The following is a 13,732-nucleotide window of genomic DNA, read 5'->3' on the forward strand; positions in this document are numbered from 1 at the left end:
TCTACGTGTAATACCAAACCCGATCATCCCTCACTTTTGGAGAGAAAAGTAGAGAGGCTCAGTCTAACTTCACTAATACTTGACTACAGAAGGTACCAAAAGATGAAAAAGAAAACCAGTGACACTCATGCATGAGTCACTTTCCTAATTAAGTTTCACTTAGGCTAAGTCTAAAATTAGTTTTCATTCTCTGAGCACACATCTACTGGAAGAAGTTAGTAAATGTGCAGGATAGAAGAGGTGAAGTTGGGTGTGGAAGTGATCCCAAAGGGGTAACCTTCCTACACATAATCTTAGTAAAATGGATGGGTGAGTCTCTGGCTGTGGCACTGACCTCCCTCCAGACTGTTACTCAGGCGAATTAACGGTCAGATTCCAGTCATTGCTATTCTTGCCAGTTTCATGGTCTGATTGCTTGGCCCTCTTAGTAATCAGAGTGGCTATACATCCAGTAGTGACTTGAAGTTTATTACTCTGGAATCCACTCAAAGTGAGGAGAGCAGTGAGCTGCAAAGGCCAGTTCTCAGGACAGGACTTTTTGTATGAGAATGTGACCCCAAACTTTGGACATCCATCCAGCCTGAGGATGGACAAATAGGGCTTTTTAGAGGAAGACCAGCGTCCTTAGGTATTCCTAGAAAATGATGCAGTGGCATTTGAACAGAGGGCACTGCACACCGTGGGGTCTGAGTGGTGAACAGTGGTCTTACGTGAGTCTCAGATGGTGCCTTATGCATCAGAGCAATGGTGGGGGGCGGGGTCTTGTCATCTTATTTGACTAAGACATAAACTTCGCCCACTTTAACAGCTTGGAAATCAGGTCTGTTGGCCTAGATTAAAGCCTTTGCTTCTGCCATCAACTGGGGGCACAGCTTGAGGCAGAAATAAGAATTTTCAGCGTTAAGAGATGTTTTTTCAGGATCCCATTTGGACCTTCTCAGGAAGATGTTATTTATGGAAATCAGTTCAAAACTATTTGAGCCATGGGGAAGCAAAAGCTGCCATTGTTTTTGTTTTTTTTTAATCAGGAATACTCTCAAAAAGGTACATTTCAGTGACTTATTATTAGTTGGAGACATTTATGATGATGTCATTTTCTCTGGTTACAATCACTTTAATGTTGAACTCATTGTCTTGGGGACTATTACTCCTGATGACATGAACCCTTTCTGATATTTTCAAATTTGCTCCATTCAGGAGGGTGGAGCACATCCGATGTAAATGAACTGAAAGATTCAAACACATGGAAGACATTCACAAAGAGGCTGTGCAATGTCTTTAACATCTCATGCCTCTCACAGTCAAGGGAATACAGTAGGTGCTCAATACATAATTGCTGTGAGGATAAACGGCACACTTTGCCATAAGCATTTGTTGTTAATGAGATAAATTTCCAGTGTGAAGGACTGACAAGAACGAGAAAAGGGTGCTAACAACGTCTTGCTTTTGGGAAGAATGCTGTGCAATTTGGAATCTGCAAAACATGAACTCATTCATTCAGAATCAATCTTGTCCATATTCTTCTCATAAAAGAAAATCCCAAAGTTCTAGTTTTTCACTCTGTCCCCATTTCAAACACAGCAAAATCAAATTCTACACAAAAATACCTCATGTGCTATGTGCCTCAAAAATCACTCTCCATCTATAATTAGCCACTTAAAATGTTTGGGGAGGTGCCAATAGCTAGGAGTTCTCAAAAAACTGAAAAAAACGATCATATGATCTTTTTCTAAAAGGATGCAATAAAAAGTAATATACCAAAAAAAAAAAAAAGGAAAAAAATGACACTTTTCTTCCAGATAAATTAGCTTTCGCTTCTCTAGCCTGAATTACAGTATGAAGGAAGGAGGAAAATCCACTGAGATTTATTAGCCCTGGAGTGGAATGTCGTCAAAAGAACCATTTGTTGTATCTAGAAATATGAGATAACCCTTTCTCAGGTCAGTGAAACCAGTAAACATGCCCTTTGTGCTATATAATCATAGCAGCTGATGGAATAACTAAAGTCAGACTTTAAGGGGAGTAGTTTCACTATGAATTTTAAATTTGGTTCCAGTTTCATACGATGGTCCCGTGGCCACCTCCTCAGTGTTCCGCAGGCAGGAGGGAGGATGGCATTTTACAAAGCTTTATAAATAGAAACAGTGTTATACTTAAAAGGGGGACAGTGGCCTTTACCAGCTAAGTACCATGTGCCTTATACCACCAGCCCTCTGGCAGCTGAAATCATTAGAACTCATTTAGTCTTGGGCCCTCTGTAGGTTTGACAAAAAAGGGTTGTGAATGCAATTTTTGTCCCTAAGGATAAAAAAGGAGGTCAAGGAGTTTTACAAACAATATGTACTATAACCCCCTGAAGAACCATGAATTACAGTTATGAAGTTAAATGTCATTGAAAAATGACTCAACCATGAAACTGACATGAAAACATGGCTGACTTAAACTAATATGTCAATTCTTCTCTCGTCTCACCTTCCCACTCCCCCAGACACCATCGAGTGAAACCTCACGAATCTGTCCTTTCACTTTCTTGTGCAAATTTGCTAATAGTACAACAATGTTTATGCAGCAGAAATGGAGGAGGACAACTATTGATTTCGTTGCCATGGCCATTTCAGGTAAACTGAACGTTATGACTATGATGAATAACAGAAAGAAAAAAGCTAAATGGAAGAAAAAGGGCTGATCCAGGCTTTCTGATTCCATTTCCTATTTTGAAAACAGCATATGCGTCATCTCGGTTCATTCTTTTGGGGTAGCAGAAATCAAGAGAGGCGATTTCATCCTTTCATAATGATCCACGTGGCTTCCTTGTTTTGTTGGATGCTTAATTCATTCTGAACATTTAAATGAGACCAGGTGGGAGAGTGAGAAAGTTGAGAGAGTACTTGAAATCCCACTCATACAGATATGCACAATCTTGACTGGACAGAAAAAATTCTAAGATGGGCAACACCATTGCTCTATCACTATCCTCTTGCCAAATGAGGTACATGCAAAAGGTCGTGTTAACCTTGCTTGTCATATGGTTGGCCTCTCGCATGTCTTCAGCCAATGCAGCTTTGCCTCCTGCAGTCCATTTATCTTTAAGAACTTTAACCTTTCAAACAGGGTTATTAGATCAGCACTTCCTCCATCCAAGCTCCCAATTTGGTTTTATGATGCAGATGGAGGGAGGGAGGCTACCTTTTATTTATTTATTTATTATTTTTATTTATTTTTTTTGCGGTACGCGGGCCTCTCAGTGTTGTGGCCTCTCCCGTTGCGGGGCACAGGCTCCGGACGCGCAGGCTCAGCGGCCATGGCTCACGGGCCCAGCCGCTCGTGGCATGTGGGATCTTCCTGGACCGGGGCACGAACCTGTGTCCCCTGCATCGGCAGGCGGACTCTCAACCACTGCGCCACCAGGGAAGCCCCTACCTTTTATTACAGAGGAAAAATAGAGAGAGAGTTGAGCAAATGAGGATCTGGGGGTGGGGTCACACTTCTGGGCCCCATTAAGGGCACTAGCAGTGATGTATTGGAAAATCTTAGAAGAATAATGTCACAGAAGCTGAGTCTTTGTGGAAATAGTTCTAAAAACTATGAAATGGGAGAAGTCACAAGGGGAGCTTCCGTGTGGGTATCTAAGGGAAAGCCACTGTCATTACTTTGCAGTGAGGGCGGTAATGACTGAGCCAATTCAAAGGGAGGGGAGCAGGCGAGAGATGGAGAGAACCTAGGTTTTTACCTTCCTACTAACTGTGGTTGATTCTTTATAAGGGGAAAAGCAATAGGTGGGCAACTAAAACCATACTCTGGAAGGGCAAATACAGAGGGGGAAGGCTGACAGGCAGCCTGGCCGAGTTCCAGTGCCTTACAGGTCCCAACACCTTGCTACCAAATGACTTCCAGGAGCACTAACCAGAGCAACTAGGACTAGTTAGAGCTGGTTTCCGAACACCTCCGGAGAGGTGCTCTTTCGCTGTATTCCTGTACTTCCTCCCCCAAACCGCACCCCCCCCCACCCCAGCTTCCTATCAGGCTTCGTTTGCCCATGTGTGCTAGCGACCACTTCAAAGCACGCTACAGTGAGCTCTTCAGGACTCATCAAATCCCAGCCCTCTCGCCGCATGCCCACTCTCCTCTAAGTCTCTGTGACTGTAGGTAACCAGGATCATTTGCCCTACATGGTGTCTCTAAATGACACAGGTACCTATAGTCTTTCAAGCCTGACTGCCTTCTATTGATATTAATTTTTGCAGAAAGATTTACACAGACATATGTGGCTCTGAGATTACCAGGGACAGCTTTAAGGAAAAACAAAAAAAAAAGAAAAGAAAACAGCTTTGGGGAAGGGAGGAGGATTAAGGATTCTTGTGTCTTTTTTTCTGGATACCATAATTCCCAATTCAGAGGATTTTAAATAAAGCAGAAAAAAAGAGGAAGATGGGGAAGGGGAAGGAAGGAAAAGGAAAAGAAAGAGCAGGAAGGGGAGGAGAAGCAGAGGGAGACAGAAGACAGAAAACAAAGGAGAAAAAGAAAAGGAGCTAATTAACATAAAGAAGGGGAAAACAAAACATGTCTTCCAGAGTCAGCTGGGCAAGCCTTCTCTCTGAAGTTCTACAGCTTAAGAAGTCCATCAAAGCCGAGGGGTTTGAAGTGCAAAATGTTGAAACTTCCTTTGCAAAACACGGAGCCAGGACTGGGCTCACTAGCAAAGGTCCAGGCCTGCAAACGCCTCCCGCCCCCATGGCTGCCCAGCCCACCCCTTGGCGCTTACCTTCCTCGCAGTGCTTGCCTTTGAAGCCAGCAGAGCAGACACAGTTGCCATCGATGCAGGAGCCGTGGCCCCCGCAGGAAGGATCGATGCACTGATTCAAGGGCACATCGCACTCCGCGCCTTTCCAGCCGCTGTAGCACTGGCATGTCCCTTTAGAGTACTGTCCATTCCCGCTGCACAGGACGGGGCAGGCGGCTGCAAAGAGCAAAGACAGAGCACCGGGTCACAGAGGATGGGGCTGGGGACAGCGTCTGAAGGGCTGTGTCCCTCTAAGGAGGCTGAGCCTGCCGGGCCTCTCGGCTTTGCTTGCAGTGCTCTTGGCTGGGGACTTGGGCCACGGAGGTGCAGAGCCATCTTCAGATAAACAATGACCACCACAACAAAAATGCTACTAATAACAACTAATAAGAACCTACTGCATAGCACAGGGAACTCTCCTCAATACTCTGTAATGACCTGTATGGGAAAAGAATCTAAAAAAGAGTGGATATATGCACATGTATAACTGATTCACTTTGCTGTACAGCAGAAGCTAACACAATATTGGAAATCAACTATACGCCAATAAAAATTAATTTGAAAAATGCTACTAATAACAGCAGTTACCACCAACTGAATGCTTATTATATGCTGGGCCCGGCATAGGATCCTTCACGCGCAATTTACTGCTGAATCATCATGATCAACCAACGAGGTGGGAGGCTAGAATCACGCTCCCATTTTATAGCTGAGACTCAGATTGGTGAAATTACTTTGCTGGAAATCACAAAGGTCACGAGTGGGGGGCCCCACTGGAAACCAGGTTGCCTGGACTCTAAGCTGTGCCTTTGACTAAGCTGCATGGACGTGCGTGTTGCTGCTGTCAGTAATGTGGATCAGAACCCATTTTGCTGAATATTTTACCCTCAGATTAGTCAACTCCTACTCCTGATGTTTATGTTCATTAAAAAGGAAGGGGAGGGCTTCCCTGGTGGCGCAGTGGTTGGGAGTCCACCTGCCGATGCAGGGGACACGGGTTTGTGCCCTGGTCCGGGAAGATCCCGCATGCCGGCGGAGTGGCTGGGCCCGTGAGCCATGGCCGCTGAGCCTGCGCGTCCGGAGCCTGTGCCCCGCAACGGGAGAGGCCACAACAGTGAGAGGCCCGCGTACCGCAAAAAAAAAAAAAAAAAAAAAAAATAAGGAAGGGGAGGGCAGGTTGAAGACATGAAATCTCTAGCAGATCATGTCAGCAGGGACCCTCTTGCCTCTGTTGATAGGAAGAAGGCTGACTATCTGGGGATGGTCTGGTATGACTTGCCAACAGTTCTTACCAGTTTGGCCTCAACCGTGCCAATACTGCCCATTTGGAGGTCATCAAGAGTGAGATTTTAGTGGTCACCTTCAGACCTTGGACTTTTCACTTCAGGATCAGTTTGTAAAGAACCTGAATTTCCAACCTGGCTTCCACCACGAGCCTAAAATGAGGGCATGGCTCCAGGCTATGGAACTGGCATTCAGGGACCTTCAGAAATGACCGACAGGGGTGTTTTAACAATTCCTGGGTTACCTGTGATTTGGAATGCACAGGCTCCAAGAATTCTACAGGTACATGTGTGCCTGCAACTGGCACACATGTACCTGTAGAAGACTTAGAATGGTCTCCCCATCCCCTGACGCGATTACATACCTAATTAGATCGTTCCTTAGTAAAGGCCCCATCCACCTTACCGTGCCCCTTTTGTGGTCATGTCCTATTTAGTTTTTATAGTAATTAATTCTCCTTCCGTGTCTAATTTCCCCAAGATACAGTAAGCTACTCAAGGACAAGACTATGTTTATCACTGTTGATTTCCTTCCAGTGTTGCATTCATCAATGTTGGCTTGATTGAGTAAGTATGTCTGTTATGTTCCTGACATTCAGGGACTCCCAAGTGGTGGGCGTGTGGGCAAGCACAAAATAGCCATTTATGAAAGGTGTGGAAAGAACAATTTCTAGGGTGGACCTCATGTCGTACATACAATGCCTTTTTCTCGTGAAGTGTGTGTTGACTGTAATTGACCCTAACTGTAAACTGACATGAAACAAAAACATCTCAACAGCTGACATATGATCGAGGGGCTATCCCCACCCCCATGTTCTATTTTAGAATAGTTGTACAAACAACCATTTCCAGTAGAATTCTTATCCTTATGAATCTACCAGAGAAGAAGGATGAGATCAAAAGAGAGAACATCAAAGCTACATGTTAAATTTAGATAAACTCTTTCTAAATGTAGGGAGCATGCCTTCTATTTCCAAGAGACTTGAGCAGAGAGATCTGTAGAGCTGCGACCCATGCTGATTGTCTGAGAGAGGGTAGACGAAAGAGTTTTGAACCAGGGTGCCCAAGATTCAGATTAGAGACCGTGCAAATACCAACAAGTATGAGAAACGATGGGCTTTCTCAAAGTACTGAGAGGGCTTCCAGGACAAAGTAAATTGGTTCCATGTCAGTGCCCCATAACACTCATGCTAAGCTTTAGGCCAGGGAGGGCAAATGAGTGCACATGAGCTACTATTCTCCCTTCCTGCACCTCTGCAGGGGCAGATCATGGCATCTTGTCCTCCTGAGCCTAGGAAGAGCCTAAAAACCTTCAATGTAGCGCCCTGGCTGGGACTTGGGAGCAGGTGGAGGTGGCAAGAGAAAACTCACTTGCCATTTCTGATCTAGGTAACACTTGTGGGGTATCTCCTGGTGGGAAGACTGGAATCAGCATCATTTCTTACCGCACTTCTTCCCTTGCACACTCAAACAGGAAAACAGTAAGAAGCGTGGCTACCCATGCCTAGTGATAAGAGCTGCAAGGGCTGTTTCTGACATGAGGGTTATATATATACTGAACTTGTCCTGGATGGCAGAGAAAGTTACATCAAATCACCACCAATGGGCTCCCATTGCACTTTCCTTCCACCCAAAAGGTGGAAGAGGGTAGAACGTAAGGAGGAAACAATTATTGTCTTTATTAATTGATAAAACACAGTTAGGATTATTTACTTTATTCATACTGTAACTGTTTTTCTTCTGCAGAGACTCCAAGTGGTGAAAAAAAATTGGATTGTCTAGAAGGTAAGAATGGATTTTATTTAAAACCAGGTGCCTGGGAAGTCAAATTTAAAATATGACCTACTTAAATTACTCAGGGAAAAAAAAGGTAGAGAATAGTCAGGTCAGGGAGTTCTCCACATTCTAAATGCAGCCTTTCTTCAATATGTTTGCTGTATGCTCACCAGGAGGGTGGTAGAAAATGAAAAACACTGTGATGTTCTCCAGAAAGCAGGGCGCTTGACAGGTTCTGCTGATGTCACGTAACAAAAGCAGAAGGCAGGTTAAAGAAGAACGACGCTCTCTCGTAACCCATTTATCATGGGACAGAGGGCAAGTGTCAGATGAGCGCCTTCCAGTGGTCACTGGGCTGACCTGCACGGAGAACTCCTTCCCTCAGGGTAACTGACTCATCCTCAGACACAACTCAACCCAGAGCATCACAGTATGTAAGGCTCAGCTTGGTTCTCATGTGAGAGGCTGTGTGAGGTGGGGACCTCCTGCATTAATAACTTTTCTTATAGTTTTACTATCACTAAATCTACAAGATTTTTTTTTTATGACAGGTTATAGGACAAACAATTCTGACTGCACCTGCCTGGAAGTGATATGGAACACAGGTGGAAAGAATAAGGGTTTCGATGCCAGAATGACCTGGGTTCAAATCCTGACCCATCACTTACCAGCCTTGGGATTTTGACAAGATCACTGTACTTCTCTGAGACCCACTTTCCCCATCAAAAAAATTCTCTCTCAGAGTTGATGGGAACATTAAGTGTGCTAAAATGCCTGAGGACTCAAAACAGTAGCTGACACCTGGTTTGTAATTAACGGATGTTCCCTTATGAAATTCCAAACTGAATCTCCAGACTGACTTCAAGGGTTAATAAAATTAAAAATGCAGTAGGTCTCAAAGGCACTCACACACCACCACCACCAGAAAAGCATCAAATAATACTAACAGAAAGACATCATCTTTTTCTTCCCCTAGTCTTCTCCGGTTGTGGGAGGAAGATGGTTCTGGAATCACATGTGGAAAGTTTGATGTCCTCGTCTCTCTCCCCTGTTCCTAAGGCTTTCCAGGAGCACAGCATCACACATTCAACTTCCTATTTAAACTTAATTAAAATGTTTACACAAAGTCACTATTCCTGTTTTACTAAAACTAGTAAATGGAAGCTCTAAGACTTGCGCAGAAGAAAAATAGACCACTGCCACTAAAGACTGACAAGTTAACAGGCTGATGACAAAAAGAAATGACACCATTTAGATTCACCTAAATGGTGCAAAGCTCATTTTAATGATCAAGCTGGAGCTTTTTTTTTTTCTCCCCCCAAAGTTCTCTGTAAGGGATGAAATGAATTATCAGTGTTATTTACTCAGTGGGAAGTAATAGGACAAGCCACCCGTGTCTGCTGCTTTAAGTTAAAGGGGTCCCATCTACTTGGAGCTTACAGTACAGACACTACCTGGAGAGAAGGTAGAGGGGGTTGAGGAGGCCCAGCCAGCCAGCCAGCCAGACAGACAGAGGGAAAAATGCCTGCAACTTGACAAGTCATTTGTGGGCTGGGCTAGATATGCGGAGGGACTTTCGAACAATGTGTCTTTTTTAAAAATACGGTTGCCATATGATTCTGCAATCCCACTCCTGGGCATATATCCAGACACAACTATAATTCGAAAAGATACACGCACCCCAATGTTCATAGCAGCAACTATTTACAATAGCCAAGACATGGAAACCACCTAAATGACCATCAACTGATGAACGGATGAAGAAGATGTGGTACATATATACAATGGAATACTACTCAGCCATAGAAAGAAGGAGATAATGCCATTTGCAGCAACATGGACGGACCTAGAGATAATCATACTAAGCGAAGTCAGACAGAGAAAGACAAATACCATATGATATCTCCTATATGTGGAATATCAAACATGACACAAATGAACTTATTTACAAATCAGAAACAGACTCACAGACACAGAGAACAGACTTGTGGTTGCCAAGGGGGAGGGGAGTGGAGGAGGGACGAACTGGGAGTTTGGGATTAGCAGATGCAAACTATTATATATAGAATGGATAAACAACAAGGTCCTACTGTATAGTACAGGGAACTATATTCAGTATCCTCTGATAAACCATAATGGAAAAGAGTATGAAAAAGAATATATACATGTATAACTGAATCACTTTGCTGTACAGCAGAAATTAACACAACATCGTAACCCAACTATACTTCAATAAAATTAAAAAACAAAAAACAAATAATGTGTCTTTTACAAATGCTTTGAAATCTGATTGAAAACCCTTCTGGAAAAGAGACTTGAGAATACTTGAACCTAGTACTCTGGGTAAAGTGTCAAAATCGTACTAACAATTGGTTGCCTCACATCCCAGTTAGTCAATGAACACTTATGAAGAAGCTAATATGTGCTAGTAGCTGGGTTAGGTGGTGGGGAAGAGGGACAGAGAAACAAAGATGCCTTGAGTCTCCTGAAGCAATTGAGGATATAATATTTGGATCACGGAGGTGAGGCAAACCAAGTTCAGTGTCCTCAAAACCAAAACTGGTGTCCCATTGTCTTTCGAGACTGTGGACGTAGCTTGGTGCTAAGCCGAAGTCAGGAAAGGCAAGTTTTGCTTCTTGCTCCATCCTTGCCATTGACAATCTATGGGGTTGGCCTGAAAGTTCGTTTGGGTTTTTCCGTAACATCTTACGGTGCGGCATTAGACACCGCATTTGGCAGACAATAAAGTTTGACCTCTACTGCGCACTACACTCAGAAATAAATCCGATACAGATTAAAGATCCAAATAGAAAAATAAACTACAACAGTATTAGAAAAAATATTGAAGACTAATTTTATTTTCTTGAGAGTGGGATGTATAAAAAAGACATCAATTCCAGAAACCAAGAAGATCAGATTTGATTACTTAAAATTTAAATCTTCTACATGATAAAGAAACACCCTAAACAAAACTGAGGGATGAGCAACACTGGGAAAAAATATTTTCTAACATATTTCACAGAATAATGTTTGATATATGAAATACACGAAGAGCTCTTACAAATCAATAAAAACAGACAAACGAAAACCTGGGCAAAGGACATATAAATGTAATTTTACACTGCCAATAAGAGCATGCAAAGATTCTCAGCTTCATTAGCCATTAAATAAGTATAGATAAAAAAATGAGAAATAATCCTTGACTTAGATTTAAAAAGATCTATAGGCTTTTATATATAGAATGGATAAACAAGGTCCTACTGTATAGCACAGAGAACTATACTCAATATCCTATGATAAACCATAATGGAAAAGAATATAAATAAAGAATGTATATATATGTACAACTGAATCACTTTGCTGTACAATGGCAATTAACACAACACTGTAAATCAACTGTACTTCAATTAAAAAATTAAACAAAGAAAACAACAAAACAAATCTAAAAGACTGATAACCCTCAACACTGCCATGGCTGAGGGGAAACGGGCTGTGTCACGGTGGGTAGGGGCAGAAATCCAAACTAGTTTCTAGGGGGATCACTTGTCCCTATCTGAAGACCTGTCTGGCATCCCATGCCCAACGGTGAAGCCTGTCGACGCTGGTGCCTCAGTTTTCCCTCCCTATTCAATGGTCAGGACAAGAAAGGGCTGTTTTTTGTAGGAAGAGTGAGGAGGTTGGAAAGCAGAACTAAGGAGCAATGACGAAAGTATAAATGCAAAGATCACCAGGCATTCTGTTCACGATGATTGCCTCTGACCAGAACAGCTACCCCCCACCTTCCTGCCTGGACCACTCAGACACTCTAGTTGGTCTCGGGGGAGGGGGGCAAGATCCAGCAGGCCCCCCGTGAAGAGAGGAAAGCGAAGGAAGCTTCTGACAGACGGGGGCACAGTCTCTGGCTCAGAGGGCCAAAGTTCAGGTGCACCCACTTCCTCATTCCCGTTCTGTCAGATGGCATATTAATAAGCCAGGAAGTGATTCAGGGAAGAATTTCCACAAGGACGAAAAACTCATCAGGTGCGTCAGATCTCTGACATTCAGGAGCCATGTGGGGAAAGAAGCACGGGCTGACTTAAGCACGAAAGTATGGATGCTTTAATTAATCCGGGGTGAATTTAATTGCTTTAGTTAAGTGGAAATCGGGTTAAAAATGATGCAGAGCATACTGGGGTGTGTTAAAAACATGACATATGAGTTGGATGAATCGATAAATTAAAAGTGCACAGATGTTTTAATTAAACCCAGGGAAGTTAACGAAGATCGCAAGAGACTTTTAAGCCTATGATTAATTCAACTCATTTAAAATACCTGTAGAGATATGGGGATGCCTCCATTTTGAGAGTTATAAAAGTTCTCAATCGATAAGTGCTTAAGCTGTTCTTAAAAAAGTTTAAGTGTGTGTGTGTGTGTGTGACTGAACAGCATTAATTATATAATGAATATTTGAAATTTTCAGGGTACACAGCAAGCTTTTTGCAGCTCAAGTCCAGATTGAAGTAGCTTTTCATTCTTATTATGCTTTAAGCATTGAGACCAGCTTGCAAATTATTGGTGTCTCGTTATCCACAAGAGTGGGAGCTCCCCCAAGACACGAAGGTCTGTTTATTCACTGCCGTCTCCCCAGCAGGTAGAACAATACCAGGCAGTGTAGGCTTATGAGTTAGCCCGAATTTCCCTTCGTTTTTACCAGCTGTGTAACTATGGACACTATTTTTCACCTCAATTTCCTTATCTTTAAAATGGGACAAAAATTCTGGATGAAAAACCCATGGTGTTTTTTAAGAGGATGAAAAGAAGTACTGTCTGTGAAGTGCATGTACAATGCCTGGCACATAATAAGAAATCTATAGACTTGATTTTATTATCATTATTTTTATTAGGAGAAAATTGTTCCAAATCATCACATCACAAAGAGACAAGAGGGGGGAAACACTCTCTTTCCCAGCACCCATCCCAGCTGACCTCTCTAAAGACTGGTTTTTTTCCCCAATACAGAATTTTTTTCTAAAACCGGAGTACTTCCCCACCTCTGTACGCATCACACCTACAGCAAGTTTCTCCGGGGTTAGGCACTCTGCTTTGTAAGACTGTTCCGCAACTCATCTAGTAGTTTAAAAGGGAAACGAGAAGTTTTTAGTCTCAGAAGCGATTTGACTTGGGGGAGGGTTGACTGAGGTAGGTCCTGCCAAGTGATTTATGTTTGGTGATGCAACAAGCCTGGGAAACAGCGGGAGTGGCCACGTTCTAGAGGCATGGACTCACATGAGGGCACCACATAAAGGGCACTGCAGCTTCCAAACTGGGGAGGCAGGCATCCTCCACACCTGCTTGGCAAGCTGGGGGGAAGGAAGATAAAAGTGGTAATGCTGCTGCCGTTCAGATCTCTCTGGGCCACATGAGCAGAGTCCAAGGGCAACGTCATCCAGACTCAGACTTGGATGCGCGCGTAAGTCATTTGGGGATGCCGTGAGAGTGAGATTCTGATCCAGAGGGTCTGGTGTGGGGCCTGAGGGTTTGGATATCTAACAAGCTCTCCGGGCTGATGCTAGCACCCCAGACCTACTGAATCAGAAACTTTGGGGGGCGGGTGGGGAGAAGCCAGCAACCTGTGAGTTAACAGGGGATTCTGATACATAGGGTTCTAAAGCCATACCTGGGCTAGTACCTTAACTTCTCTGGGCCTCAGTTTCCTTAGCTGTGAAATGGGGATGATAATGATGCAGGATGTGAGGATGACACAAGATCACTCTGGTTAAACCCTTTGCACAGGGCCCGGCATGCACTTTGTGCTGAATATGTGCAGAGGTTCTTCGACCGTTTTATCAAAGGTGCCTTCGCCAAGTGTGGAGACACTTTCTGCAAAGCACGAACCAAGGGCTTGGCTTCAAAC

General features: G+C 43.4%; 1 protein-coding gene across 13 annotated transcripts in view; it reads right to left on the reverse strand.

The window, feature by feature from the left end:
* TENM2 (teneurin transmembrane protein 2) overlaps positions 1 to 13,732 on the reverse strand; it is a 713,065-nt gene that overhangs the window by 161,058 nt on the left and 538,275 nt on the right. For all 13 annotated transcript variants that reach the window (XM_033432114.2, XM_033432113.2, XM_033432112.2 and 10 more), the window contains one exon: positions 4,763 to 4,957. In XM_033432114.2, coding sequence (XP_033288005.1) covers positions 4,763 to 4,957 — 195 coding nt within the window. The remainder of the gene's footprint in view (positions 1 to 4,762; positions 4,958 to 13,732) is intronic.

This window comes from Orcinus orca, chromosome 3, assembly GCF_937001465.1.
Source record: "Orcinus orca chromosome 3, mOrcOrc1.1, whole genome shotgun sequence".
Taxonomy (NCBI): Eukaryota; Metazoa; Chordata; class Mammalia; order Artiodactyla; family Delphinidae; genus Orcinus; species Orcinus orca.